Source organism: Harpia harpyja, chromosome 6 (assembly GCF_026419915.1).
Source record: "Harpia harpyja isolate bHarHar1 chromosome 6, bHarHar1 primary haplotype, whole genome shotgun sequence".
NCBI lineage: Eukaryota > Metazoa > Chordata > Aves > Accipitriformes > Accipitridae > Harpia > Harpia harpyja.
In genome coordinates, this window is record NC_068945.1 from 33,732,219 (window position 1) to 33,759,041 (window position 26,823).

General features: G+C 39.4%; 1 protein-coding gene across 2 annotated transcripts in view; it reads left to right on the forward strand.

The window, feature by feature from the left end:
• The window catches only part of TAFA2 (TAFA chemokine like family member 2), a 201,641-nt gene that overhangs the window by 134,520 nt on the left and 40,298 nt on the right, over positions 1–26,823 (forward strand). For both annotated transcript variants that reach the window (XR_008235685.1, XM_052790242.1), the window contains exon 2: positions 12,711–12,817. Coding sequence is in view for 1 of the 2 variants with exons in the window: in XM_052790242.1 (XP_052646202.1) it covers positions 12,712–12,817 (106 nt within the window). In the remaining variant the exon portion in view is untranslated. The remainder of the gene's footprint in view (positions 1–12,710; positions 12,818–26,823) is intronic.

The window sequence follows — 26,823 nt, forward strand, 5'->3', positions numbered from 1 at the left end:
TTATGTAAGGAGGAATGTAAAAACAGCAAACATCGTTTCTTGTATCAGTGCCATAAGAAGAGTTTTCACCTTTCACTGGCAAGGATTATGGTAAATGCAAGGCAGATAGGTGTTAAAATGAACTAGAATTAACTGATGCAGAAGGAAATACACATCAGCTTAGACTGCACTTTGTTTCTCTTCAAGTTATGAAAGCTGCAGTGATTTTCCAAAATTAAAAGAACATATAATGAACTGCTGATCTCAGTATCATACATATAGTTTCCTGCAAGTCTGGAAAACACATAATCATTTCCTTTGATGATGATGGCAGTGCAATATCTATAATTGTGACTGAAATGGTATGGAAATATTATGATATCAGGCTTTTTCTTAGTAAGTAATGTATGTACAGTATCATACCTGTGCCCTAGTAAATTATAATGCTCTCTTATTAAAATTAAATCATGATTTCACAGAAACAACATTATAAACCTCTCTATCTCACCATTTATCTTTAGAAGTTTGGGTAGTTTTCTGCTGTCTGTCGTTTATGGCTCTTCCTATGTTGTACTAGCTGATTCTTATCTAAAGACCCTTTTCAAGTCTTGCTCGTTTAGAGAATAATGCTGTCTTAGTATAGGAGACACATGGAAAGCCTTTCTAAGACAGCACTAAAAGAATTGTAGTGGACTGTACTGCTCTTGTGTGTTACTAAATTTAGGTTGTTATTGACAGCAGAATAGGCATCATTTGGCTTAGTTCCTAGACGGTTGCAATTAATTATTATAAAATGAGGAATGAAAAGAAAAAAAAGATCTCTCTTTAATCATAAATGCTACAAACACTGGCTGTAACCCCTTCTTTTGAAAAAAAGATGCATGGAATGCTGAACATCCTTATGTCTAATACTGGTGCTGTTAATGCAATTGTTATGAAAGTATAATGACATAATCTTCTTTAATAATGAAATAGAAATGAAAGTAAATAATTTGTTTTGTTCCACTGAGCATGCATAAGAATGCAAATGCAAAGTTTGTTAGAAACAGTTAATGCTGTTGTAAATATGGTAACATCTGAGGATTTTCGCAGCCAAATCTGTATTAAGGAACAAAAAAACCTCTTGAGTCAGATTTAATTTGCTCTAATAAACTTCTAATTTAAGGACACTTTGCATTGCTAGGCTGGAATAAAAGAATTTTAATCTAATTATGAATATGACCTTTATTTTTTTGGATAAAGTCAACTGAAATGTGCTTGGGCTCGGTCCTTAACTCAAGTCCTGCCTGCCAGAACAACACGAAGCCAGTGCCTTCCCTCTGGGCCAGGGGACGCAGAGGGGTGGGCAGGGCGGGTCCTTGCTGGCCAGGGCCCGTCCCACCTCCAGTCAGTAATTTCTTAGGCTTTCCCTTTTTGGCCCATCGTTTTCTGTTGTTCATCTAAAAGGGTCAACCGATGTGTCTTGAAAGTGTAGTTATTGGTAGCTTGGCTACCAGACTTGGGGAAAAACTGTCAATAATCCAATTACTGAGAATGGCAGGTAAGGAGCCAGTTAAAGTATCCAGTTTGACAGCTTTACAATGGATTGTACTTTCCTTCGACAGTAGAGTTGCTTGGAGATTAGGTAGTACTCAGTGTGAAAAAAGACAGCAAAACTCTTGTCTTTAATTTTCTGTATTGAAAGACAAGGGGTTTGCTCTTTCACAAAAAGGAGCAATTCACTGAGTAATTTGAAGTAATTTATTCTGTACTCCATGCTCTAAATTAGGGGGATGTACCGCAGGTAGCTGTCCCCTGGTTTTGGCACACAAGCTGTCCTTCCCTTTGCTGTGGTGTCACGGTAGGAATAATGGCCCTAAAATGCAGATCAGAACTTGTTTGAGGGCCTTCTGAGTGACAGGTCCCTTTCAACATGCCGTTGAGATTTGCTGAGGATCTGAAAATGCTTTTCAGATTAATCACAACCAAAAGGGCATCTTATCTAAGTATAAAATAATGATGGTAATTACCTCCTTCCTCATGAGATTATAGGGCTGCATCTATATTAGCAGATAGTTTATCTCTACAGAAGTGATTTGTACACCCAAAATGTTGTTTCTGAGGGCATGATGTCCACATTATATTCATTTAGCGGAGAAGGAGGTTGTTTTCGACTAGCTCTTGTCCCCTGAACTGGACACCCCTAAACTGTTGGAGTGCAGTAGATGCACTCTCAGGGTCCTCTTCTGCTTTATTTTCATCTAAAAGGGATTACTTTCGTGTCCTCCAGAATCATTCCAGGATGTGATCCAGATCATCGTAAATGGAGACAACTTGAAAGTTCCTTTGAAAAGTGAAGTCCAGCTCCAACTGAAATGCTAACAGAAATGCACCTCATAAGAGTCTCTGATCCAGGGCACTAGAGGAACAGAACACTATTTATTTGTTTTGTCATTCACCCTCCTGTCGTGCTCTACCTGCAAACCCCAAGCAACGTGGCATGCAGCAGGAAGCTGGGCACAGACTTTGAGGAAGCGCAGGTTAAAACTGGCTATTTAATGAGCTCCTGGCCGTATGAAAATGCTGTTGCAAGGCTGGCATAGTACATGCCAAAGTGAGGGCATTGTTTCTCGAGGTACACTCACTTGGATGAAACTCAGGATTGTATGGTCAATATGGCTTTTCTGTAGCTGCTGGTACCCTTCAAAAGAGGGTGTTTGAAAAGGGGCTGGGAAATAGATCAGATTTTGCAAGGAAGCCTGGGTGCCATTTAGATACTTCAGCCATCATTAAGCAAATCCTGGCCTGACTTGAATCCATTCCTCTATGGATCGCAAGCCATCACAGGAATACTCTGAATTTTTTTCAGTATAAGCTGGTTATTAAAAATTTCTTACTGTTTCAGGACACTGATGAGGAAATAGAGACTGAGAAGAGACTTCAAAATTGTGTGGCATATAGCATGATTCTCAAGACAGCATTAGTTATTATAGTCTATGTGACAGATTAGATAGCATGGCAGGGCCAAAACCCCACCAATATTTGCTAAAACGCTGTGCATAGACAGAAAAGCTGCTGTAGTTTTCTACAAGTAAGTTAAAAATTCAGATTTTCCTTGTGTGCCTGTGGGGGCATACCTCTGCTGAGTACAACGTTCTGTATCTGAATTAGCTGCTGGACTTTGTGTTCTACTTCCCGGCTGGTAGCTGAAGGTTGGTTGTGCAGCCTGGCTTCCTTTCTTTAGCATCTCTCAGAGTGAAAGAAGTCTTTTCCTATGCACTAGCTCAGGAATAGAAATTTGCATTATGTACCAGGTCCATATTTTGGAAGACCCTGGTCTAACTTTGGTTTCACTCTTTTTTTCCCTGGAAGTGGTGCCTATGGTGGCTGTGACAAATGAGCATGTGTTCGGACTTGACGTTAAAAGAGTGGAGGAATGTGTTCCAACTCTGTTTCAACTAGGTTTACTCCCAAGCGACAACTCCACTGTCTTCCTAGTGTGTTATGTCGGCTCTTAGAGCTATTTTGGTTATTGCACAAGCAAGCTTCATATTTTTCTGTGATTTGAGCAACGTGTCATTTTTTATTTACACTTGAACCCTTGCCTTCAAGTGTGGCCCAAAATGTGTAGGAGTCAGGTATAAAACATAGATTGGGCTCAGAGCTACCTATTATTTGTCAGAAGTGCTACTATGCCTACTGACAGGTATAATTGTCATGAAAATAGCAGGGGGGAACTTAGTCTGAGTCTTGCTTTCCTGTTCATCTGCGGAGGTCTGTCACACTGTTATTTGCCAGAAGAATTCTTTGGAAAAACAAAATTTAACCTTCAGTAGAGAAGTCATGCAGTAGAATCTGAATGGTTCCTGTGAACATACTAAATTTCAAGTCTGGCAAGATAGTGAATATAACCATAGCACTTCATCCATATTCTTACACCCATGTAGGAATCCCAGAATTAGTTTTGCAGTATTGCTTGAAAGACATTATGTTTAAGATGGTAGTCACTTTAAATGGATTTAATAGTAACAGAAATTTTTAAATTAATGTATTCACACTCTTAAAATACTTCTAATGGTATTGTTTCTTCTGTTTTTATCTTAAAATGCTTAATTAATTTTTGAAAGTACATAGGGTTTTTTTTTTCTACATTTGGACTCTTGCAGAAAACAAGACTCCTTCATATCTTGACAATCGGGATGCTTGCCAGTTTTATGTTTTCATGATGTCATGTTAAAAACAGGATGACAATAGGAAGATTTTCAGTTTAAAGCAGGAGTGATAGAAAAGAGAGTGAGGGAGTCTTAATCATGGAATAGTCACCCATGCCCAACAGTATGACTTTAATCCACTGAAGTTAATCAAAAAGCAATTTTAGTGCTGGATGGTCCACCAATACAGTACTGCGACTGTTAGGGTCATCTTAAATTTTGTGACACAGAGATGGCAACTATGTCTTGAAGATGTTGAAAAATAAGGATGGATATTCATCTTAATCAGAAGTTCATCAGCATGGCCAATTTTTGGATGGAACCCAGCGTGGGTACAGGTCATTAGTGAGGAGCCTCGCAGTTTTTTTCACAGGATATCACAGGCAGAAATGCTGTGACTTTTGTTTTTTTGAGGAGAGTGAAGTGACTTGGAAAAAAACACTACACTAATGCACTTGGAAAGAACTTGCTTATAGTTTTATTCGTGAAAAAACTAGCACTTGACTTCCTATACTAATGTACAAAAAAGGAATCATGATACTGGTGTAGAGACAAGACTGGAAGAGACTTCCCGAACCACTGAGCTGAGTGTCCTGATCCTGCCTGCTGACAAGATATCATCTAATCCATTTCTTATGGATATGTTTCTTGCCCTCACTGTGTTTATTTCCTTTCCTTGATTTCTCTGTTTCCCTTCAGCCTTTGCTTTGCTCCACAAGCCAAGCTCTTTCAAACTCCTCCTGTGGTTGATTCTTCATTCCTGTGACCATCACAGGAGACTGTCCCCGTATGTTTTGTGGGTTCAGTTTTTCTTTCATGAAGATGGTTGGCCAGAATTGTATAGATTAGTCTGAATCATAGTTTAAGAAAATTCATACTTGCCCTTCTGTACCTTTATTAGAAATATATAATTTAGTAATTTATAGGATTTGCCCTTTTCACAGCCGTCTCATGTCATATTGATACTGATGTGCTCTTGGTGATCAACTAAAATAAACTAGTTATTTTCTACATGTGTTGTTTCAAATTATGAATTCCCAACTTGTAGCAGAAATGCTAGTAATCCCTGATACTCCCTTTCAGTACTACTTGCTGTTATTGCACCTGGATCCACCTTTCAATTCTTGTAGTGAAAGACTCCACAGAGTCTTCGGCTTAATGTATAAATTCCGGAGTGACACTGTAGAAAAAGCTTTATCTAAATCCAGACAAATTATATCTACTTCATTTCTTTGTCTGGAATATCAGTTATCTTATCAAAAAACCTGTCAGGTTAGTCTGGCACAATCTACCCTTGATAACACTGCTACATTTTATCCTATGTTCTATTTACTCCTCTGTCTTTAATTTATCTTTTTCTTCAAAGCCTGTTCTAAGCTCCTGCAAACTGAAGAGGTCAGACTAATAGGCTTACGCTTGCCCAGATCATTTTCGTCCTTCCTTTTAAATATAGGCACTTCAGTTGCCATTCTCCGCAAATATTTGATGCTTTCTCTGCCTGGATAGATTTGGAGGCTTATCTCTGCCACTGCAATGGCCTTTATAAAATCAGAGTATACCTAGTGATTCAGGTCTCAGTGAGACATTTTGTTCAAAGCCCATTGAACTGTTATCCTTTTTTTTTAGTTAAACTTTTGATTGGTTAGTGAGATATGAATAAAGAAAATTTAAATAACCATCTGCAAGAGGATCACATGTAGGATATAAGCAAATACTACTGCCGTGATGATTAAGTGAATAGATAGTACCCCCTACAACTTAAAGCTCCCTTAGCACAGAAACTGGGAGAGAAAAAGTTTAAAGTGGCATAATAATATCAGAGAAAATGATGTGAATTGGAGCATAAGTACCTTCTAATACTGAACACTTAACTATGAGAGCTTATTTCACAAGGGTGTAGGACATCATTGGGCAGATTGAAGATATTAGAATATCCTGGATGTTTAAAGATTCTGTAATCTTTTATGTTAGCACTTACTTAAAAAAACAATGAATGGCCTGTGCAGGTCTAATGCTGGATTGTAACTATTAGTTTTATATTTTCATAAATACATAGAAGTATAGAATCTAATCGCACAAAACTTCATGAAATTTTCTTTGTGTGTATTTAGTTATGTATCAGCATCAATGTTCATCAGGTGAATACTCCTTTGCTGGTCCTGATGAAATGACCAAGAAATTTAATATATACACAGTTAAATACATCTGTATTGTATGAGTTGAAGCTGGCTAGGAGGACAGTGCATTTCTTGTTTACCCTTTCTTTGCTTGCTTTATTGCTTTCAGTTAGGTGTTGCATCTGAAAATTAGCGAAGGTGCAAATTACAATCAATGGTGTCTACAAAGAACTGGTGTTAATCTGAAAGCAGGGGAGACTAACACTGATAGCAGTTTAGAGGGAAGGCCATTCATCAGTATCATTGGAGTTTTCAAGGCGATATCACAACCATACATAGTCTTTTGGAAGAAAAAAGTTTTCCCCGTAATCTCTCAGGGTTTCTAGCTGTGAGGTGGCACGCAGCCAGGTGGCTGAAGCAGTTTCTACCTCTGGCAATTTAAGCATCCATGCTTATCAGATTTTGGAAACAATAATATATATGTAAATTTCACATCCAAGTGCTGTGAGATATTGTTGGCAAATGTAATTACCCGTATGTGCATCTGTCTCTAGTTTCCCGCTACTGGGAAACTAATTGCAGTATGTAGAGAAAAATGTTTTTTGGTTTATTGCATATTTTCATATATTCCATAACTTATTTTTCAGGTATTTGAGACATTTTCTTTTCTTGAATCTGTCTCTTCTTAAAAAGCTCACTTGCTAATCATTTTTCAAGAACTCGTGTACATACATCTCTGTTTGGGGAAGTACGTGCTTAAATTTAAGTATGTGCTTAAGTCACACTGATTTAAATAAAAGACAAGTATGGGCATGCATGTCAATCATATGCTTAAGTACTTTTGGGAAGAAGAATTCATTTGCCTCAGTGCCTTAAGTCTTAGCACAGTAGCCTTTCAAAAGCCCTCCTTATGGCGTTAAGCCTGAAATTCTTCAATCTGCTTCCACCGGTACACTTCAGCTGAAAGTAGCAGTGACAGCCTTACTGTATTGATCTGCCAACAATGCTTTAACTATTTCCAAATATTTCTCAGTAGCGAGGCTAAGCTCTCTAGGGTTGCTTATTCTGCTATGAAAAGAGCCACACTGGTAAATGACAACTTTTTTTCAAAAAACCAACAAACCCCACCCCTTTTGCTTTGCATACAGAGATTTCCTGTGTGGTGACTCCGTCAGACCTGCGTGCTTTGCTAGGCTAAATGACTATTCTCTTTCTTTCCTTGCCCACCTAGATCAAAGAAAGCAGCTTATGAGAACAGGTCTGTGTTTTCCCCCGGCTTCATTTCAGAATCCGAATGCGCTTTGTGTCTGTTACAGGCTGTGATGTATGAAGCAGAAAGAAGATTGATTTTCACAAGCTACCTTGTACCTGAAGTAATGAGAGTGGCAAATTACTTTTTCACTGAGCAAACATGACGGGAATGTCAGAGGGAATTTATATATATGCAAACACACTGGGGTCACATCGGTGTCACTTTTACAAAGTGACCTTTTCACCACAAGGGCATTTTTAATTCTGCATTAGCTTACACAGGAAAGGCTAAATAAAACTGCAAATACCTGCATTGCATGAGATATAGAAACTAACACAACTAATAAATAATGTAAGATTCAACACAGTACGGAACATAATTTAAATGGCTGCATTATTTCTGTACAATAGACTTGGGGTGAGAAGTGATTTTTACTACTCATTTAGGGTTTCTCTGAAGTAGCAAATAAAATATTTGTCATAAGAAGAAAAGTAAGAGAATGTGGGACTAATTTTCTATCAGTTTTTTGTCTCAAACATTTCATCAGGATTCAGTAGAGAAATAGGTTTACGCTTCTCTTTATGAACACTTGCATTCACAGGGTATATGTGTTTGCAGAAGACAAATGGATCTTACTGACACTGATAGTTTCTACGTATGTAAAGCAGGAATGAATGAATTTTGAACAGCTTCACAGAGGCTGATGTTCATAAAAAAAAGAAAGAAAAGGAGCAACAGAGAAAAATGCTGTTACTCCTAGGAAGCAGATGAGAATTTTATTTGTGTATAAGCTCTTATGGGAAGAATGAAAGCTATTATTTCCTTACATTTTTTTTCTCTTCAACAATAAGATTACATGAGGTTACACTCTCTTAAAAAAGGAAAGCAAGGCAATTCAGCACTGGCCATACAATGTAAGGTAATTCCAATGTGATTTTCCTCTATTTCTGAACTGCTGGAAAGGTGACTGATCTCAAGCCCAGAAGCAAAGAAGGAAGAAAGCAGAAACTCAAAAGCTTATGGATCCTACATCGCTGCAGTGAAATTGAAAATACGCACCTGCACATGGCAGTTTCAGTACAGCTGAGTAGCTGGGCCACATCTGCTCCTGGGAGGGGGCTGACAGGGAGGTGGAGCACCGGTGACGAGAGCCTGTGCAACTTATTAGTGTATTCACCATTTGCTGCTGATGAGCCATGGAAACAAGGGAGATGGATCTCTGCTGACACAGCGGTTTGTGAAGCTTCTCTACAGCATCAGAGGTGATTTCACCCCGAGGAAAAAATCCTGCAACTTTTAACTCATTTTTGTCACTAATCACCAAAACAATCTATTCTTGAGTCCACAATACCAGACTGGTGATGGTCTTATGGAGCGCATGTCAGGGAAAAGGAATCTTAGGGAGCAAAAGTAACCATTCCTATGAATTTATTCATTGTGTTACGGTGTTAGTGAAGAGCTGGTCACAGCAGAGTCATCTCACACTCAGCTACTGCCTGTTTGTATTATGTGGGTGACATCTTTTTGTTTTATTTTGAATGTGTTCCTGGAACCACCAAAGGAGCTCTCTTTCTTTTTCCTTGCCTCTAAGCACATTGAAAAATGAACTCAAACACGGCAGCCTTTCGTGTCCTCTTTTGTGTGAAAGTGCTGAGGATTCCTTGGGTTTATCTCCAATATGTTGGGGTGAGAAAATGAAGGAAATTTTTGTTACACATGAAGTTTGTATTTTTGTGTAAAATTGATTTTCAAATCTAGGCATCTCCTGTAGCGTGGCTATTCTCTGTTTTGATCACCTTTGGCTTATGTGGCATTATTGAAGACTGTAAGGATCACAGCAAGGGAGAGGTTCTGCAGAAAGGAAGGTAAATGGAAGAGGAAAATGTCTCACAGAGAAAACCATTCAGGTTAATAGCTGTAGTTTGTCTGTAGAGCTCTGCATCACCTGTAGTAAAAGTAGACCTCATTTCAGAGCTCATTTTTTCTATTTAACACAGCCTGTTATGTTAGTGTAATAACAGTACAGTAATGGACTGAATTTTATTTCCTGGATGCACTTACTTGACATGGATCAGGGTTGCAGGAGGCTAATAGTTACGTTTCAGAGCTGAGGTCAAATGCTATCTAGTTCCAGTGTCTTCTCAGTGCTATATCATGGGCTGTTTTGCAAATCTGCAAAAAATAACCAGCATCACATGGCCTCTCCTTGCTATCTAGCTGTTTGCTTGCTTTGCTGATGAGATGCATCCATCCCAACCCCCTGAGTTTCTTGGACTACAAACCCATCATTTTTTATTTCTAGGGCTGTATTGCTACAGTGTGGCTTCTGTGTGTGTAGCAGGACAGCTGGGAGCCAAGTGCTTCGTACCTTGTTTGTGCTTATGCGGCCACTTGTCCGTCCTTGGACTGACCGCTGTGCGTGGCCAATGCACACAACCGCAGATCTAGTGTTATACTGCATAATTAGTTTGAAACTTCAGATCATCTTCCAACTTTTTCTTCTTTGAGCTCCTGTATGTCATGAACGCTTTAACTGCTGAGATTTTTTTTTTGTACTTCTGCTGATGGCCTCTGAACTATTAGTCCCAAGCTAGAACTGCTGCTTGCACTGACTTTTCTGTTAGTTGTGCCTATTATGGGACTGCTACAAGACAAAGTTATGATTTTTGTCCTTCTGAAGGTGAATACCACAAATAAGTAATGCAGAATAGTGTAATAGGCTTGTGGTACAGAAATGGTGTATTGTTTTTCTCATGATTGGAAGACCTGGCAATGGCATTGAGCCCAGATTTTCTGTGTCGAAGCTGAAACCCTTCCTTTACTTTGCAGAACAGTCTCTTCTATAGTCAATGCTGGCTTACTCCTCTTTGGTGTGCTGGGCTGTGGGCAGAGGTTTGTATCTTCCCTCTGCCACCTACCCTGAGGGGCTGCTGTTACAGGCAGATAGGTTGGTTTTCTCTCTTTCCCCCTGCCGCTACTGTTTTTCCTTATGTATTTGCATTTTCTGCTGTGCATTTGCTGCCAGCCTCGCAGCACAGAGGGTGAATCTGGCATCAGCAGAGTACAGGAAGGAACTGTATTAGAGTCAACTTTGCTTAATGGTGCAAGTCCCACTGGGTTTTGAGCAGCGTTGGGTAGGCGAGGAGGAAAGATTTGATTTTAATGAGAGATGACTTGGCACCAGCATCGTAACAGGTGCAGTATGAGAATCCAGGAGTGAAAGAGTTAATTCATATTCTGTTCACAGAGATAGCTGTGAAAGAGCGTATGCTGAATGTGCATTCCAGTTTCATTTTTTTGTTCTTATTTACAGTGACAAATAATGTATTTCCCTTTAGCTTTGAGTGCTTCATAGACCTGGAGCTGATGATGAATATGCAGTTTACACTCCAAAGGCACTGGAATCAGTGCAAGAAGGCAGAGCTTGGTGTGGTTCACAGCACACTGTGACCTCCACTGTGATTATTAATCAGTCAGGCTTTCAGGGGCACATCCACCATCCTAGATATAGCACTTGCTTACTCCTCTCCCTTTTCACTCATAAATGTGCTATCATCTGAACCTCTGGGAAACACACTGTAGATGTGTGACTTCTGTCAAAGGATACCGAGTCCTGTTTGCTCTGAATTCAGGTTTAAAAGGGTTTGGTACACTCCTCAGCGGGTTCTTAGTTTTAGTCATAGTGTTTTGTTACACACGGCCTGGTGTGGAAACTTAACCCATGCTTAACAAGATCTCATCAATCTCCTGAAGAGCAGGATTGGCAGTTTTGGGGGAAGTGGTCTCGTTACAAGTCGGGGATCACGAGTGGACTTGTGGGGTGTGTGGGGGGGTTGCTTTATCAGCGTGCGGTGGTGTTAGAAAGCAGGTGGCTCAGAGGAAAGGAATTGCTTTGAAGGAATGGAAAGAAATTTGGGACTTTGAACAGGCTACTGGTGAATTCTGTATTAGAGCAGTCTGCCTTTCACAGTGTTGTGGTTGCCCAAGATAGCATTGTACGTGAACAGAGAAGGAGAGATACTCTTAAATTCCTTTGGGCTTCTTATGAACATAATAGGAGACAAATGTGCAACCATACTGAAGCAATGCAGTTTTTTCTGCTCATAAAGGCACCCTAGTTCCAGGCGTTACAAAACAGCAATAATTTTGTTCAAGTGATCAAATTTGCAGCTTTTCTAGTCTAAATGATTTGAAATAGGCATCATAATCCTATGGACCTCTCAGCAGAAACACGACCACGTGCAGAGCTGTTTCTTAGCCAGCTCCCTAAGGCTCTTCTACAGAGAATGAGAAGTGAGAGAAGGTTTCATTATTATACTTCTTGCCACTCTCTACACAACTGTAATCCTTAAGCGCTAGAGCCTACGTTCCCGAACTTGTCTTTTTGGCAGGTGGAGGGGTATTTTGTCTTTGGAGGAGGTTACTGAGAAATAAGTCATGTGTTACCTTCTGCTTGAACCACCATGGTGGCTTGCTGTCACAGTGAAAACATCACTGAGCAAGATGAGGGTAGCTGTGTGCAATTTCCCTTGGTACAGTAAATCAAATCTTTTCATTACCCAAAGATAGACAGGAGAGAGACTAGTGAATCCTCCCTGCTCGAGTCCATGTTTCCAAACCACTTACGTCTTCCTAACAGGATTTCTCTATGTGAGGGTTGGTACAAGTGCTGGAGGTCTATTCAAATTTGTTATTGCCATATGACTCATGGGCGCAATCCAAAAAGAGTTGCAATCCCAAAAACTAAAAGCTCCACTGCACAGTCAGCAACAACCACATTGACCATGACTGGCCCCAAACACACTAGTGGAATTGCTCTGTTCTTCAAAACCTGCTCCGTAGCTGCGTGGATTCATCCTTCTTGCCAGCTTTGGAGTTTGCTGTGGTTATGAACACTGCTTGTGCCTTGAGAGAAATGTGATGAGTGGAGGTGTTGAATTCCCCTGGTACTGACCAGGGTGGAGGAACGCTGGCAGACCAGTGAGGGAGGTTATACTGATGCTTTATATGATGTACCTCATTTAGAGCTAAGCAGAATTTAAGACTAAGGGCTGTCAGCCAGACACTTGTTGAATAATAAAAACTTGTTGAATTCTCCTTAAATTAAGACAAAAAATGTTTTTTAAAGAAGTCTCAAGATAAATACTTACTTCTCTGTATTTTTGTTTTCAGGATGAATAAGAGATACTTACAGAAGGCAACGAAAGGAAAACTGCTAATAATAATATTTGTTGTAACGCTGTGGGGGAAATTAGCATCTGGGGCAAATCATCATAAAGGTAAGAAATTCTGTTCTGTTCTATTATACTGCTGTACCTGTGGCCTCTGTCAACAAATTCAGAAGTGTCCAGTCTATGCGACCTTTTTTCCTTATGCATATTTGTGTCTCCTGGTATTGGTCCACTAATCAGTACCAAAGGAGGAGAGTTTTCAATGGATAGACTTTTATTCATTTCTTGAGAATTTAAGTATTTCAGTCCCATTTTCAGTATTCTCTGATTTTAGGTCATTTTGTAATGATGGTACAGTTGAAAAGATGGTAAAAAAAGATGGTAAAGTAAAAAAATCAAATAATGAATACTGCTTGTCTCATAAAAATAGATCTATCAGATAGCACATATGTGTGCTACAAATGAATTCCTGGAATGAACCTTAGAAACAATTTTTAGTAACTTATGTGCTCCTAACTGTGTGCAATTACCTGTCAAGGCTAACTTCATGGATAATGTGTGCTGAATGTGATTGTTTCATCACCAAAAAACAGACCGTTGCTTTGCAGTGTTGTCTGTCTTCTATGCTTCATTCCTAACACCAGACCAGGAACTTCAGTAGCTTGTGACAATGTGAGATTTGTTTCCTCTTGGTCATTCCAGCCCTTAAAATGTATACACACCAGCAGAAGCTGTGATGGTTTATTGAAGCTTGTAAAAAGGTCTCTTTTTTTGTGTGTGTCTGTGTTTCTGTAAACCCCTAATGCAAGGAACAAGTTCTCCAGATTCATGTACTAATATCTTCTTAAAGGCTAATATAACTTGAAATGTGATCTGCAGTATAACACGATTTTGAAGTCCACTTCTCATCTTCATGTAGTGTCTGTTGGCTGTTTATCCACTTATTCAAGATCAGAATAAACTCTAACAACTTGGGTAAAGTAAGGCTGGGACATGAACACTACCGAGAGCTAAGGAGTTAAATACTGGGGAAGGATTCCCATAACACCAGTCACTTCATCTCTCTATGTTCATGTACATTTTATTATGTTCCCTCTGATGACAGGATTTTATGAGCAGGTATTTTATATATCCAGCTGCTAGATATTTTTCTGCTGTGTGAAGATATCTTTCTTCAAAATACCTCACTGATTAAGGACTTCAGGATGTGGAGGCACTTTCTGCAAAGTCTTTTGTGAGTTGCAATTTGGCTGCAGACAAAACAGATTCTGATGTGGTCCTGCAGGCCACCAAAGACGGGCGTTGTGCCAGACGGGAGCCGTGCTGACACCCTTTGCTCAGCCTTTGTTCCCCCTCTGAACCAGAATATGGATTTGTGCTGTGGCTTACCAGTTTAGTCATCTGGTGAAAAAGAGCCAAGATATCCTAGCCCGGATTTAGAATTCTTTTGTCTTTGGTTATCTTTCTTTAAAAATCAAAAAGCCCATCTCCAGATCATGTTGATTCCATCCACAAAAGCTGGTCAAGCTGTTTTTGCTTCAATTCAGTTCAAACTTTGCCAAAGTATGCTTGCTACGGTTTTTGAAAAAATGATGAGTAAAACCTGTCACCAAGTATTTAATGGAAAAAAATTATAATCCTAAGGACTATTTGGGGAATTAGTGCTTCATAATTGAAAATTAAATGATCCCCCGCCAATTTTAGCTTTCCAGATATATTTATGCAAGGGAAACCCCAGCAGAGCTATACCATTAATAATCTGGACAGTACTTGGCATTTGAGCCCCAGCCATAGAGCAGAAATAAGTTGAGAAATATTGAACTTGATGTTTTTAGATTAAAAAAAAAAAATATGCACAAGCCCCCTGCAAAATTGGGTTATTAGCTGTAGGGACTTCTTTACATTCCTGCAAGTTAACAGAAAACGTTGGTTCTTTTTCTTTAAGTTGTAACTTTTCACCCCTTTAGCAAAATATATTAAGTCTTGCAGGGAACAATAATAAGAAGAAGCATGACTTGAGTGGTTAATTTAGAAAAGCAACTGTTGTTCATGTTCAGATTCTTTTGGGAAGAAAAAAATATTCAGAAGGATTCTGGCTTGTGGATTTAGTAGATCTCCAAATCAGCTGCACTCACTGTATATGGGGGATTATTTTAAAAAGCACAAATCAGAGTTACGCAGCTCAGCTACCATTGATTTCCAAAGAAACTGGAAGTTTAACTTCCTGTTGTGTCAGAGAAAATCTTCCCCCTACTCTAATAGCAGAAATGGTGCTAAGGTGCAGTCAAGGAAAACCTGACACTGTTCACCTTTGCATGGAGTTTCCAAATGCTGAGAAATATGTGAGTTTCTTCAGCAATAATTATCCCTAGCATCATTAATCTTCATTTATAGAAGTCTTTACTAATATATTGACACGACAAACCCTAATGACTTTGAAGAAGCCCTTACAATTTCAAAGATCGATAATCTACATTTTAAAAAATCTTTACTTTCCTATTGACTTAGTCATATTATGCTTCAGTTGTACCAACTCTTAAACCCGTCTCTTTTTCTGAAGGCTATTGTAAAAGAAAAGAAAAAGAAAAAGCAGGAAAGATCATCAATGTGTGAAAAATTGTTTAATGAGCATTCTGCTCTCCAGACAGACTTCAGCAGAGATATAAACAGCTGACTCTGACAGGCCATCTCTAGGCTTTTTGTGCTTATTTCAGGGATACAGCACAAATGAGAATTCCCAAGTCAGCAGCAAGAAAACCAGAGGCTGAGGCAGGGCATGGTGAACCAGGCTCTGAGGTCCAGTTAGAAACCACCAGGGATACAAAGTGGGATTTCAGATTGCAGCTTTTCCTTGTCAGGTGCGTGGACACCAAGTCCGTCCTTTTTCTTGAGAAGACTGGTTTGAAGACACGTCTGCTCCCTTTATCCTGGCTGATTGTTAAAGTTTCATCAGTCTGGACAGAACGTCCAGGAGCTAAAATAGATAAGTGCTCAAAGTGTTTAAAACAAAACACAAAGCTCACTTTTTCGCCGCATAGAGTATTATGAGTTTTCCTGAATAGTTCCTGGGTGTGCACATCCTTATATTCCATTTATCCTGTCTTCTGAAAAGAAACGGGAACTCTGCTTTTTCTTTTTAATTTTGCTGGGGACCCTGATCCTATGGTGATGAGTGCCTTAGCTGAGAACATGAACATGGGAATCAGCCTGCAGTACCAGATCCATTTGTACTGCAGTAGCTATGTATGAGAAGACAAGTAGAGAGTGGCATATCAATCTCCAAAAGGATGTTGTCAAGGTTACGAGTCTAAAAACTGATATACCTTGAGGGTGGCTGAAAGAAATCCATAAGGCTATTTTATTATAAGATTGATCCTGATCCTCTTACTCATTGCTAGCCCTTGGAAAACAAATAAACCTGTGCAAACATACAGTATTCACTGACAGATACGGCAGGCAGGCATCAGTTCAACATCACTGCCTGTTTGCTATTTGTCATAGGGAACATGAATTGGTTTGGTGACCGTTGTACCACAGGGTTGTGGTTTAACCCCAGTCAGCAGCTCAGCCCCACACAGCCACTCGCTCACTCAACCCCAGTGGGATGGGGGAGAGAATTGGAAGGGTAAAAGTGACAAAACTCCTGGATTGAGATAAAGACAGTTTAATAGGGAAAGCAAAAGCCGCGCACGCAAGCAAAGCAAACCAAGGAATCCATTCCCCACTTCCCATGAGCAGGCGGGTGTTCAGCCATCCCCAGGACAGCAGGGCTCCATCACGCCGAACGGGGACTGGGGAAGACAAACGCCATCGCTCCGAACACCCCCCTTCCTTCTCCTTCCCCCAGCTTTATGTGCTGAGCATGACGTCCTATGGTCTGGGATCTCCCTTGGGTCAGTTGGGGTCAGCTGTCCCAGCTGTGTCACCTCCCAACCCCTTGTGCCCCCCCAGCCTCCTCGCTGGTGGGGTGGGGGGAGAAGCAGAAAAGCTCTGGGTGAGCACTGCTCAGCAGTGACGGAAACATCCCTGCGTTACCAACACTGTTTCCAGCACAAATCCAAAGCACAGCCCCATACCAGCTACTGTGGAGAAAACTAACTCTATTGCAGACAAACCCAGCACACAGAGCCGACATTTAAGGTTTCAAATGTTGGACTGGTCCTTTAGAGAAAGAAATATACTGGTAGCCCCTTACAAGCACTCCTTTTTAGACAACAGGCTACCGTGAGACACAGTTTCTACCCTAAAACGAAAAACTCTTTCAAAATTTGGATTTTTTTGAGTTTTTTGTGATTACTAAGTTTTTTTACATTGGTAATGCAGTAAGGTGATCTAAATAAATTAAGGGTGCTTCTGAATTCCTCAAAAATACAAACCAATAAACTTTATATAAAATTTTAAATCCCCAGACAAAATAAAATCTCTTAAAAATATGGCTAATCATGAATTCTTGCTTGCCAGAAGGAATTTATTATGGAACCAGAAAACACTCTAGGTATATAAGTAAAGTAATTGAGTATTTTTGGTCTTACTAGATGAAAAGGCATTATAATTTATTTTCATTTAAAAAATTTCACTCAGAAGCTGAACTTATTCATCTGATGCCTATCATATAGTTAAACTAAACTTTTTATTGTTTGTGATGCAGAATTGCTCTTCCTACTTGTCTGTGAATTTGCACTAAATTAGAAGTTGGAGGGAATGTCTTGCTATTCACAAGGAGAAAAGAAACTTGGTTTGTGTTCTGCAGCCCAGCTGAATGAAGGAGCCACTGAGCCTCTAAAGCTGCTGGTTAGATTACCCTCCCTGGATGAGTCTGCCTTTCCCAGCTGCCTTGCCGGGGCAGAAACACCGCTGGCATCAGTGTTACGATGTAGGACACAGCCTGGACACACGTGCCTGAGTTTGGGAATGGGTACGGCTATGAGAAGCAAGAAACCCAGTGGTAGCAGGGGCACACTTTCAGGTGGTACTGATGTGCTTATGTCTATGGCTGGACTTTCATTAGCGGTCATCTTCTTCCCTTTTCACCATGCCTCTTTCCTTTTATTTTGTGAAAAGAGTGCAAATAATATGTGGAGGATGGTCCTGGAAAGCCTAAGGAACTGTCTGAAGATTTTAAGTCATTGTGGAACTAAGTTAGGAATGCAGCTTAATTGTAATCATTGTCCCTGGGTATCTTGTTTTCTTTGGATAACTCATCTTTTCTGTTTGCTCTGGAAGAGCTTTCAAGTCTTATGTCTAGATTTGTCATGTTATCTCTCAGGAAGATGAACCAAAAGGTGGCAAGCCCTAAGCAGGGCTCCATATAGTCTAACACACAGCCCACATGTGTGCATCTTTGAGAACGTAAACTTTTTTTACGGAAGAAATCTCATAGTAATTAATAAATTTAATGAAACGTGATACTGTAGTCCGGTATGGGCAGCAGTGTGCCGTTGTACCACAGGGTTGTGGTTTAACCCCAGTCAGCAGCTCAGCCCCACACAGCCACTCGCTCACTCAACCCCAGTGGGATGGGGGAGAGAATCGGAAGGGTAAAAGTGACAAAGCTCCTGGATTGAGATAAAGACAGTTTAATAGGGAAAGCAAAAGCCGCGCACGCAAGCAAAGCAAACCAAGGAATCCATTCCCCACTTCCCATGAGCAGGCGGGTGTTCAGCCATCCCCAGGACAGCAGGGCTCCATCACGGCTAACGGGGACTGGGGAGGACAAATGCCGTCACTCCGAACGTCCACCCCTTCCTTCTCCTTCCCCCAGCTTTATGTGCTGAGCATGACGTCCTATGGTCTGGGATCTCCCTTGGGTCAGTTGGGGTCAGCTGTCCTGGCTGTGTCCCCCCCCAACCCCTCGTGCCCCCAGCCTCCTCACTGGTGGGGTGGGGGGAGAAGCAGAAAAGCCCTTGGCTCTGGGTGAGCACTGCTCAGCAGTGACGGAAACATCCCTGCGTTATCAGCAGTTTTCAGCACAAATCCAAAGCACAGCCCCATACCAGCTACTGTGGAGAAAACTAACTCTATCGCAGACAAACCCAGCACACCCTGTGGGTAAATTGCATGTATTCAACATGCACCTTCTGGATCTGTGGGCCTGTCAAAGGATGTAAGAGTTCTGCATATTCCCAGGTTCTTTACTGGAATTAGGTAGGAGAAAACTCTAATATTTAGATGAAGGAAGTTGCAAGTGCACAGAGAGATGTGTGTGGATGCCTTAGGAGCTACCAGGTGAGGCTGGAAAATGTCAGTGGGGTCTGTCAAAATATTAGATGGAGGCATCCACTTGTCTATTGTCGATCTGTCAGTCCTGCTTCATCAGACTCTTTTGTCATATTTGCTAAATGTCTCAAACACGGGTAATCTTATCTCTTGTGGAAGTTTGTCCCAGAGATAGATTCTCTTAAACGAGAATGCTTTATGTGCAGCTTTCACTAACTTAATTCTGAATGTAATTAATGTTTAAATATAGAAACAAAGGAAGATGATAGTTATTTTAGCAGACATGGGGAAGAAAGATATTAGATGTTCTTATCTAGCTTGGGCATTAATTGAAAGTTTCAGTTATATCAGGATCAGAACCTGATCCCAAAATTGCCATTTGCTTGAAGATAAAATAGAACAGTCAGTCAAACACTTTCATATCAGTATTTGCCACTGCAATCTAAAACGGTAATACAATATCTTAGAATTCAGTAGATAACACTCCTTGGCCTTCTGCCAAAGTATAAAGGAAAATAATTTTCTCTGATTGCCAAGATGCCGATAGTTCTGATGGTTCACTGGGACATGGGTGCAGAAATCATGGCAATAGTGGAGTTATGCCTATTTTTTCTCTGTGCTGCCAGCTCCATCAGAGCAAATGGCTGCTTTCATTTTTGCCCCCATTCCCGCCACCACCTTGGCGATGAAACTTGACTGTCCTTGAGGCAGCCATGGAGAGAGAAGTTGGAGAGTCGCAATGAATATCACACATTTTCCTCTATATTGATCACTTAAAATTATTTCTGTTTATATTTGGCAAGTATTATGGTTTCTTGATGTTTTTCTAAGACAAGTAAAAGGGAGGTGCTTAGCAGTTCTTTATTTTGGGCCTGATCTTGTAATCCCAATGTCAAATTTTTAGTAACTTCCCATGAATGAGTACCCAGGATCTTTTCCTTAAACACATTCAGATTTTGCGTTGCGGTGGAAAGATGATTGCACAAAAGATTATATTCTTGTAAAAGTTACATAGTTGATTTTACAGTTAGAAATGCCAAACTTTTTAACATTTTCAGCCCTTTCATGTATTAGTAACCTTGTCTTCCCTTGGATAGGTGGCCCACCAATCAGCTGGTTTTTTAGCTAATTTCTCTTTTGGAAGATTAAACTTTCCTTTGCTTTTTTATTAGGAAAATATTGTAAGATGTGAGGACTGAAAAAACACTGATAGTATGCTTACCCTGCTGTTACTTTTTCCTATCATGAGTAAATGTTGACATTTCCCTAATACTGTAGTCAGATCTACTGTTCCAGTTTCATATTATTGGTTTCAAGTTAGTCCTGTTGATTTGTTATGTATACTAAGTAAGTAATGCATTCTGCTAGATTCCTTTATCCTTATACCTAGGAAAACAGAGTGCTTACATTTGCATGCCACAGTTTTGACTAAACCCATAAAAATAGTATGAAAGAAATTGTTACCCCCCCCAGATAGTCGTCTTTATTCAATTAGTCTTGGTTTAATGGTACCACTCTCTTGAATCTGTTAAATCAGAATTTTCCTTGTTGTTGCATTAACTTGTTAAGTACTCAATTAATGTAGCATATAGTAGTATATTTTTGTTAGGACTTCCAGATTTAAAATGTTATTTTCTGGGCTTACAGTTATATTCTGAATTTTTCATTAGCCTAAATGTGTATCATGCCATAGATAATGTCTTAAACTTTTCCTTAGAGTAGAAAAGGAAAGCAGTGGATGTTAGATGCAGCTGTGATCAGGGAGGAAGAGAAAGGACTGTTTAGTGACCTGGAGACTCCTCTTGTACCCCATGAAGCAGGATGCTATGCCACAGTGAGCTGATGGGGTTGCTGTAGCTGCCTGTGTCCACTCCCCAGACCCTTCTCCCTTTCTGGAAACATTTTTACTCATTGACTATATTGGTTACACTGTCTTTAAAGAGGATCCTTCCAGTACAGACAGGTTAGTACAGGAGTCATGAACGGGAAAATGATTACAAAATTTTACTGGTAAATCTAAGAGTGAGTTTACGCAAATAAAACCTTTTGAGGAAATGCCATTCTCTGTCTATTTATATAAATACTTAATGCTCATAACAAGAGTCTACTGAGTTACTCCGAAAGTGTGAATTCTTACGTGCAGGAAAGCTCTGAATGTGCCTTCTGGTTGAAGTTTCCAGCCTTGGAATTTGACATGCACTGTAGAAGAGCTGTGTCTGGGTCTTCTGACGGCTTTGGAGCTCAGATGGTAGGATTATCTTGAGGTATATTGGAAGGTCATGACTAGTACAAAGTTTATGTCCAAGACCCTGAAACCAGCTTTCTTTGGTGGAGAAGCCAAGCAGATTTTTCTCCACTGGTATGACAACTTTGTTTTTCCCTGTCTTTTTCCTAAGAGAAACACTCATAAAATTCTATTAATGTCTGGGACTATCAAACAAGAATGTAATTGAAAAGAAAATCTGAATAGTTTACAGTTTCCATTACATTATGTTTTCTCAAAATTCAACATGTTGAGATCATGTAATTTTTATAGGTCAAATATAATGGGTCAATATCACATTATAATTAGAGTCTGATCCTGAACAGCATCCAGATATGTAAAATTACTGTAATGGCAGAATTAGGCCAATTTTATCTTCAAAGTCTACATCTGGTTCCAGGTATGGAGGCCATATATCCTAGTGCTGGTCTTAGGGTTTTCTGCACTGCCCCTCAGGCTTTCCAATCTACATTCCATACATCCAACATCCATTCCATACATGCAGTGATGACTGCTCCATATGTGTGCTGGTATCTATTGCACACCCCCATTATCCAACTCAGGGGATTTCACATATTCAGTTTGGGAGGTTTGTGCCTGGAAAATCACATCCCATGTGGAGATTATTTCTGTAGTATTCAGGGGATATGTTAATCTTTCAACTGCATTAATTTTCTGCTGATGATGTCTAAAGACTATGCCCTTCTCTCTTGACACTCTTCACTGAATTTACTCTATAGCAGTGTTAAGTGATTGCTTGTACAATGTCATATTTTAGAACAGCTGTTCTTTAGTTATACAAGTGCCAGGGAAATGTTCAGAAAAACCTGGGGAATAGCAGGAGAAAAATCCTTTATCTGTTTTGGGTTGCAATTTATAAAGTTTTTTTCTGAACAAAAGTTAGTTAGTTCTATTCTTTGGGGGGCTGAGGGGGACTTACCATTTTAAGGCTCACTGGGGAAGTCTTCCACTGTAGAGATTTGGAATTATAGAATCATTTAGGTTGGAAAAGACCTTTAAGATCATCAAGTCCAACCATAAAGGACTCAACGTAAATTTGTAAAAGGGTCTCATCTTTTCAGAAGATAAGGGAACTGATCTGAGCCTAAGCTGCACAAACCAACAGCTCCAAAGCAGCAAAGCCTGTGTCTGTATGCATGCATATGTGCATGCATATGCACACAGGGATAGAAGAGACTTGGATGAAAGAGAAAAATGCAAGGTCATGACTGATGAAGTAGCTTACATGGGCCATTTTAGTGTTTTTAAAATGCTTATCATTTATTTATGGGAGCTTCACAAAATACTAGGTGCTTTTCAAACCTAACTGAAAACAGAATTTTCCACAACATACAGTTTTAAGCATCTCTCAGGGGCCCTGAAACAGCATTCAGTGCTCATTCCTTTCACAAAGTGGGAACTCAAGCTTTCAGTGTAGGTGTGAATACTTCCCTTAATTAATATACCAAAACGTTTGCAACCTACTGGAAACCTTCTGCAGCTTTTGGAAAGTTTCTTAGCAGGAGAACTCAGTTTGGATATTGTTCTTTTATCTGCCTAATAATTATTCTCCTGTATCAGGGTCATAATGTCCGAATAAAATTGTAAAGGTCTTATTTTATTTCTACTGTTCAAATGGAGTCTCATGTCGCAGTTCAGAAGCCAGTGAAATTTGGTCTGTGACAGATTCATTTATATCTTCATATAATTCTGCAAATGTCATTCTGTGGTGTTAAAAAAGGTTTCGTTGTAAAACCTGGATTTGGCGTTTGCTCCGTTTCTCCTTGTTGAGCTAAAATACACAGAAAGTCAGGAAGAATTCTTGAAATTTGCAGAGGGATAATACAGAAATTTTGACCTTCCCATTAAAGTGTGAAAGTACCATTTAACCGTGACCAAGAAAAAGCCACTTTTCCACATAGATGGGAGCAAAGCCATGGCTTGCTTACTGGAGAACGAAGGCTGGCTTGGGGGTTTAGATGACAGAAAGCAGGAAAATCACAAAAGAGCAGTCTGCTTTGTGCAGCTTTCTTCGACGAGGCTGAGCAAGAATTCTGCCTGTAGTGCTGAGGAGGCTGAGGCTGGAGCTGCCAAGTCTGTCTTGTTCTTTTTTTCCCCATAGATTTGTATAACTCTTGTACTCAAACTGTTCTCAAGTAAATGCAGTAGACTTCGAATTCTTTTTGCAAAATACTTCTGGCTTCAATATCAAGTGTCCTTGAACGACTGAAGTATAAAGCTGAATGCGTGGGTTATTCTGGGTGAATGCAGAGCTGCAGAAAGCATATGCACTAGAAAAGTATTCTGTTAAGACCAACACAAATCTTGGGTGCATTGTGCCATTGTATTTTTAGGTGCAAGTTATTAGAATTGCTTTAGCTGAGTCTGCGGTCCAGGACCGTGTGTGAGAGGAGAGCTAGGGCTTGTAGGAGACTGGCCGAGTTGCTGGGAAGGTCAGAATTGTTCTGGATCCAGCATTTGAACCCAAGACTATGTATGTGTCTGATGAGAGGGGAGCAAGGATGAAGCAGTTAAGTCTGTAATTCAGTTTCAGTGAAAAGAATGAATCATAGAAAAGACAGAAATCATTAGATTCCTTCAGTGAGCTGGAAGACTAAGGAAAATCAAAGTTAAGTTTTGAAAAGATGACAGATAGTAGAAAGTATTTTACCTATGAACAACAAAATGAAAAGATGTTTAAAGTAAAATACTTATTTAAAACTTTGCTCAATTTTGTTATGTTATGTAAATTTACTACAGATAGGAAAAAAAAGATTACTGGTGCTAAACTTTCATCTAAAATGCATTGGCATGTGTCAGATTAACTGTGGAAATTTTGTGAAATGGAACACAGAAGGTGTGCTAACTGCTAGACACCGCAGAGCGGAAAGTAAATATATTTCCAGTGAGTGAATATTGAGAAAATAAGCATCTGGAAGAAATGGGAATTTTGGATTCTTAATTGCATCATTCACCCCAGAACATCTTCCAGAGATATTAAGAGCAAATACAACTGTATCTGAGAGAAGAGTAAGTTTAAATAAGGAAGGAGGAAGAGTAATATTGTTAGACTGCTGCACGCTGTGGATATGAAGGCTGTGTAAATCTCTCTTCTCCTTCTAGTTTTGGTTCAAAAACACCTCAGGAGAATAAAAATGCTGTTTCCATGCCTATGTTTACCTTTTCAGAACATGGGAAAATCCAGAAAATCTCATTTGTGATAAGTAAATAATCCATATTTTTGCAGATTTTGTCCCTCATCATAACAACACATAGTATACTAGAAAGCCTGGTTGCGGAAGACAAAGTGCATCCTGCAGAGGTTATGCCCTGGAAACAGCTGAAAAAAGAATTAACCTTTCATCCTACTTACGCCACTCATGTTCATAGTATCGTTTAGATGAGCACAAAGGCTTCTTCACTCTTTGCTGTCACACCCGCCCTGGAAACTGCTCTTTGGGGATTGCAGGAATGAATTTTGCAGTCAGGCCCTCTGCCTAGTGTTAGGGAAGAAGATGGGATGGGATGGGATGTAAACAGCTAAAAAGTGGGGAATTAGGAGGATCCCTATTACACCAGTGCAAGGACAGTACTCAGCAGTTTTCTCTCATGCCTTTCTTGACTTTTCAGTTTTTGCCCTGCATCATTAGATGCATGTTCTGCTAAGCGATTTAAGGACAGTACGTATTTCCCACCCTCCTTCTGTCACAACATTACTGTCATTACATTTTCCTGGGTTGACTCTGAAAAACAGCTTGTGTAGAGGAAAATGACTGAAGAAAAGACCTTAGCTACCAGAGGGGGGTTAGGTATATTGTACTTCACAAATCCGAAGTAAAACCTAAATGTTAGAGAAAAAGGAAGAATTTTTAAACTGGTGTCATTTTAAATTTTCTTTTAAAAAATAAATACCAGAAGGACCACTGCATATTATTGCTTGTAGAAATGCCATATTCTAGAACAGCTGTTCTTTAGTTATAGAAGTACCCCCAAAATGTTCAGAGTCAATCAGCTATTTTTGGAAATAGCAAAACACAAAAATCTTTTAATTATTTTGGACTAAACCCTCCCTTAATAGATTATCAACATTTTATGTTCATGTTATAGGCATTTAGAACTTGAAGTTTTTTGCTGAAAGTCAGAGCAAAACTAAATTAGTCTGAATGGCATATGGCAATCATACTCTTATTTTGCAGTTCATGTGGTTTATTTCATCATGGGTGACATTTTACCTTCATTATTTTTTCACCTTTCTGAAATAAACAATGCTAGTCTGTTGGATACTATTGACAGTAAGGAGTGAAAGTACTTTTAAAAATAATGAATTTGTTGAAGCAAATAAATACCATTCTCAAGTCTAGCTCTTGCTTCTATTTTCAAATATAATTTAGTCTAATGAGCATTTTTTAACCTGGATATACAATAAATCCTGTGAAGGACTCCCATTTAAAACTATCACACTAAACAATGGTGTAAGGGAAAAAAAAATATGTAAAAAGTCCCACTTATCAGACTGATCTTGGCTGCCAGAAAAGCTCTCCTAAAAATCTGTTCTATTGTCCAAACAGATCTGTAGGAGTGATTATAAACTAATTTGCTCTTCTGCTGGGTGCTAGGAATACAACAGTCTACACTTAAGCAGCATTATGACCCATACTAAAAATATGAGAAAATGCCAGATTATGGCTTATCCTAATAGAATCGTTGTAGGAGAGGAGTGTTAAACTATAAAATATCACTAAATTTTTCATAACAATGATCACTGGGGGTAACAATTTCAGTAGTTTTTAATGAAGTTTTTATGTTTGGCATTTATTTTGTACTTTATTTATTTTATGGAAAAATCTCCTAGGTTCATGTGTAGCAAAAATGAATAATTAATGAGGAGATAGATGGGACACATGAGATTTCTTTCTTACAGACAACCTGGAGAAAAATATGGAAATATTATTTTATAGCTATAGAGTGGGATTTATAAGCTTGAAACTATTTCTGTGTCCCTTTATTAGAGTGAATTGTCTACAACGAGGAGATAAATCAGTGATGTATTTTAAATCCAGGAAGCCTGTTTGAGTCCTCTAAATTTCTTTTTTTTTTTCTTTGAGGGAGAAAGTTCACTGTTTAAAGACAGCTTTGAAAATCATTCTAGATTTGCTGCTACCATAACTAGTAACATTTTAAAAGCTCCTAAAATAATAGCTAGGGGAGTGTGTTCCTCAAATGTCCTTTTGCTTCTTCCTCTGACTTTAGTGTTATATTTGGACCTGAAAGTCACTCCTCTGCTGAGTCCTGGCAAATGTCTGAGATCTTAGAGGTCAACTTCACAGTGGAGGATAAATCAGTAGAAATATTTTAGCTTGTTTTAGTTATACACATATATTATCGGTGCTAGAGCAGACATGGTGGTAGAGCAGTGACCTTCTGTTAGGCCTAGTCAGTATTGTAGTAATGTCAGATTCTCATGAGGGCAATCTCCCAAAAGGAATGACTAACCAGGGACCAAGTCATGTCTCTGCTGATGTAGCTCTTTCCCTTACGGAGGGATCTAATTTTGCATGCTTAAAATTCAGGTATTACGTCCTGGGGGTGCTTCTCTCTCTCCCTCTGCATTGACTATACAGGGATGTCCAGCTTA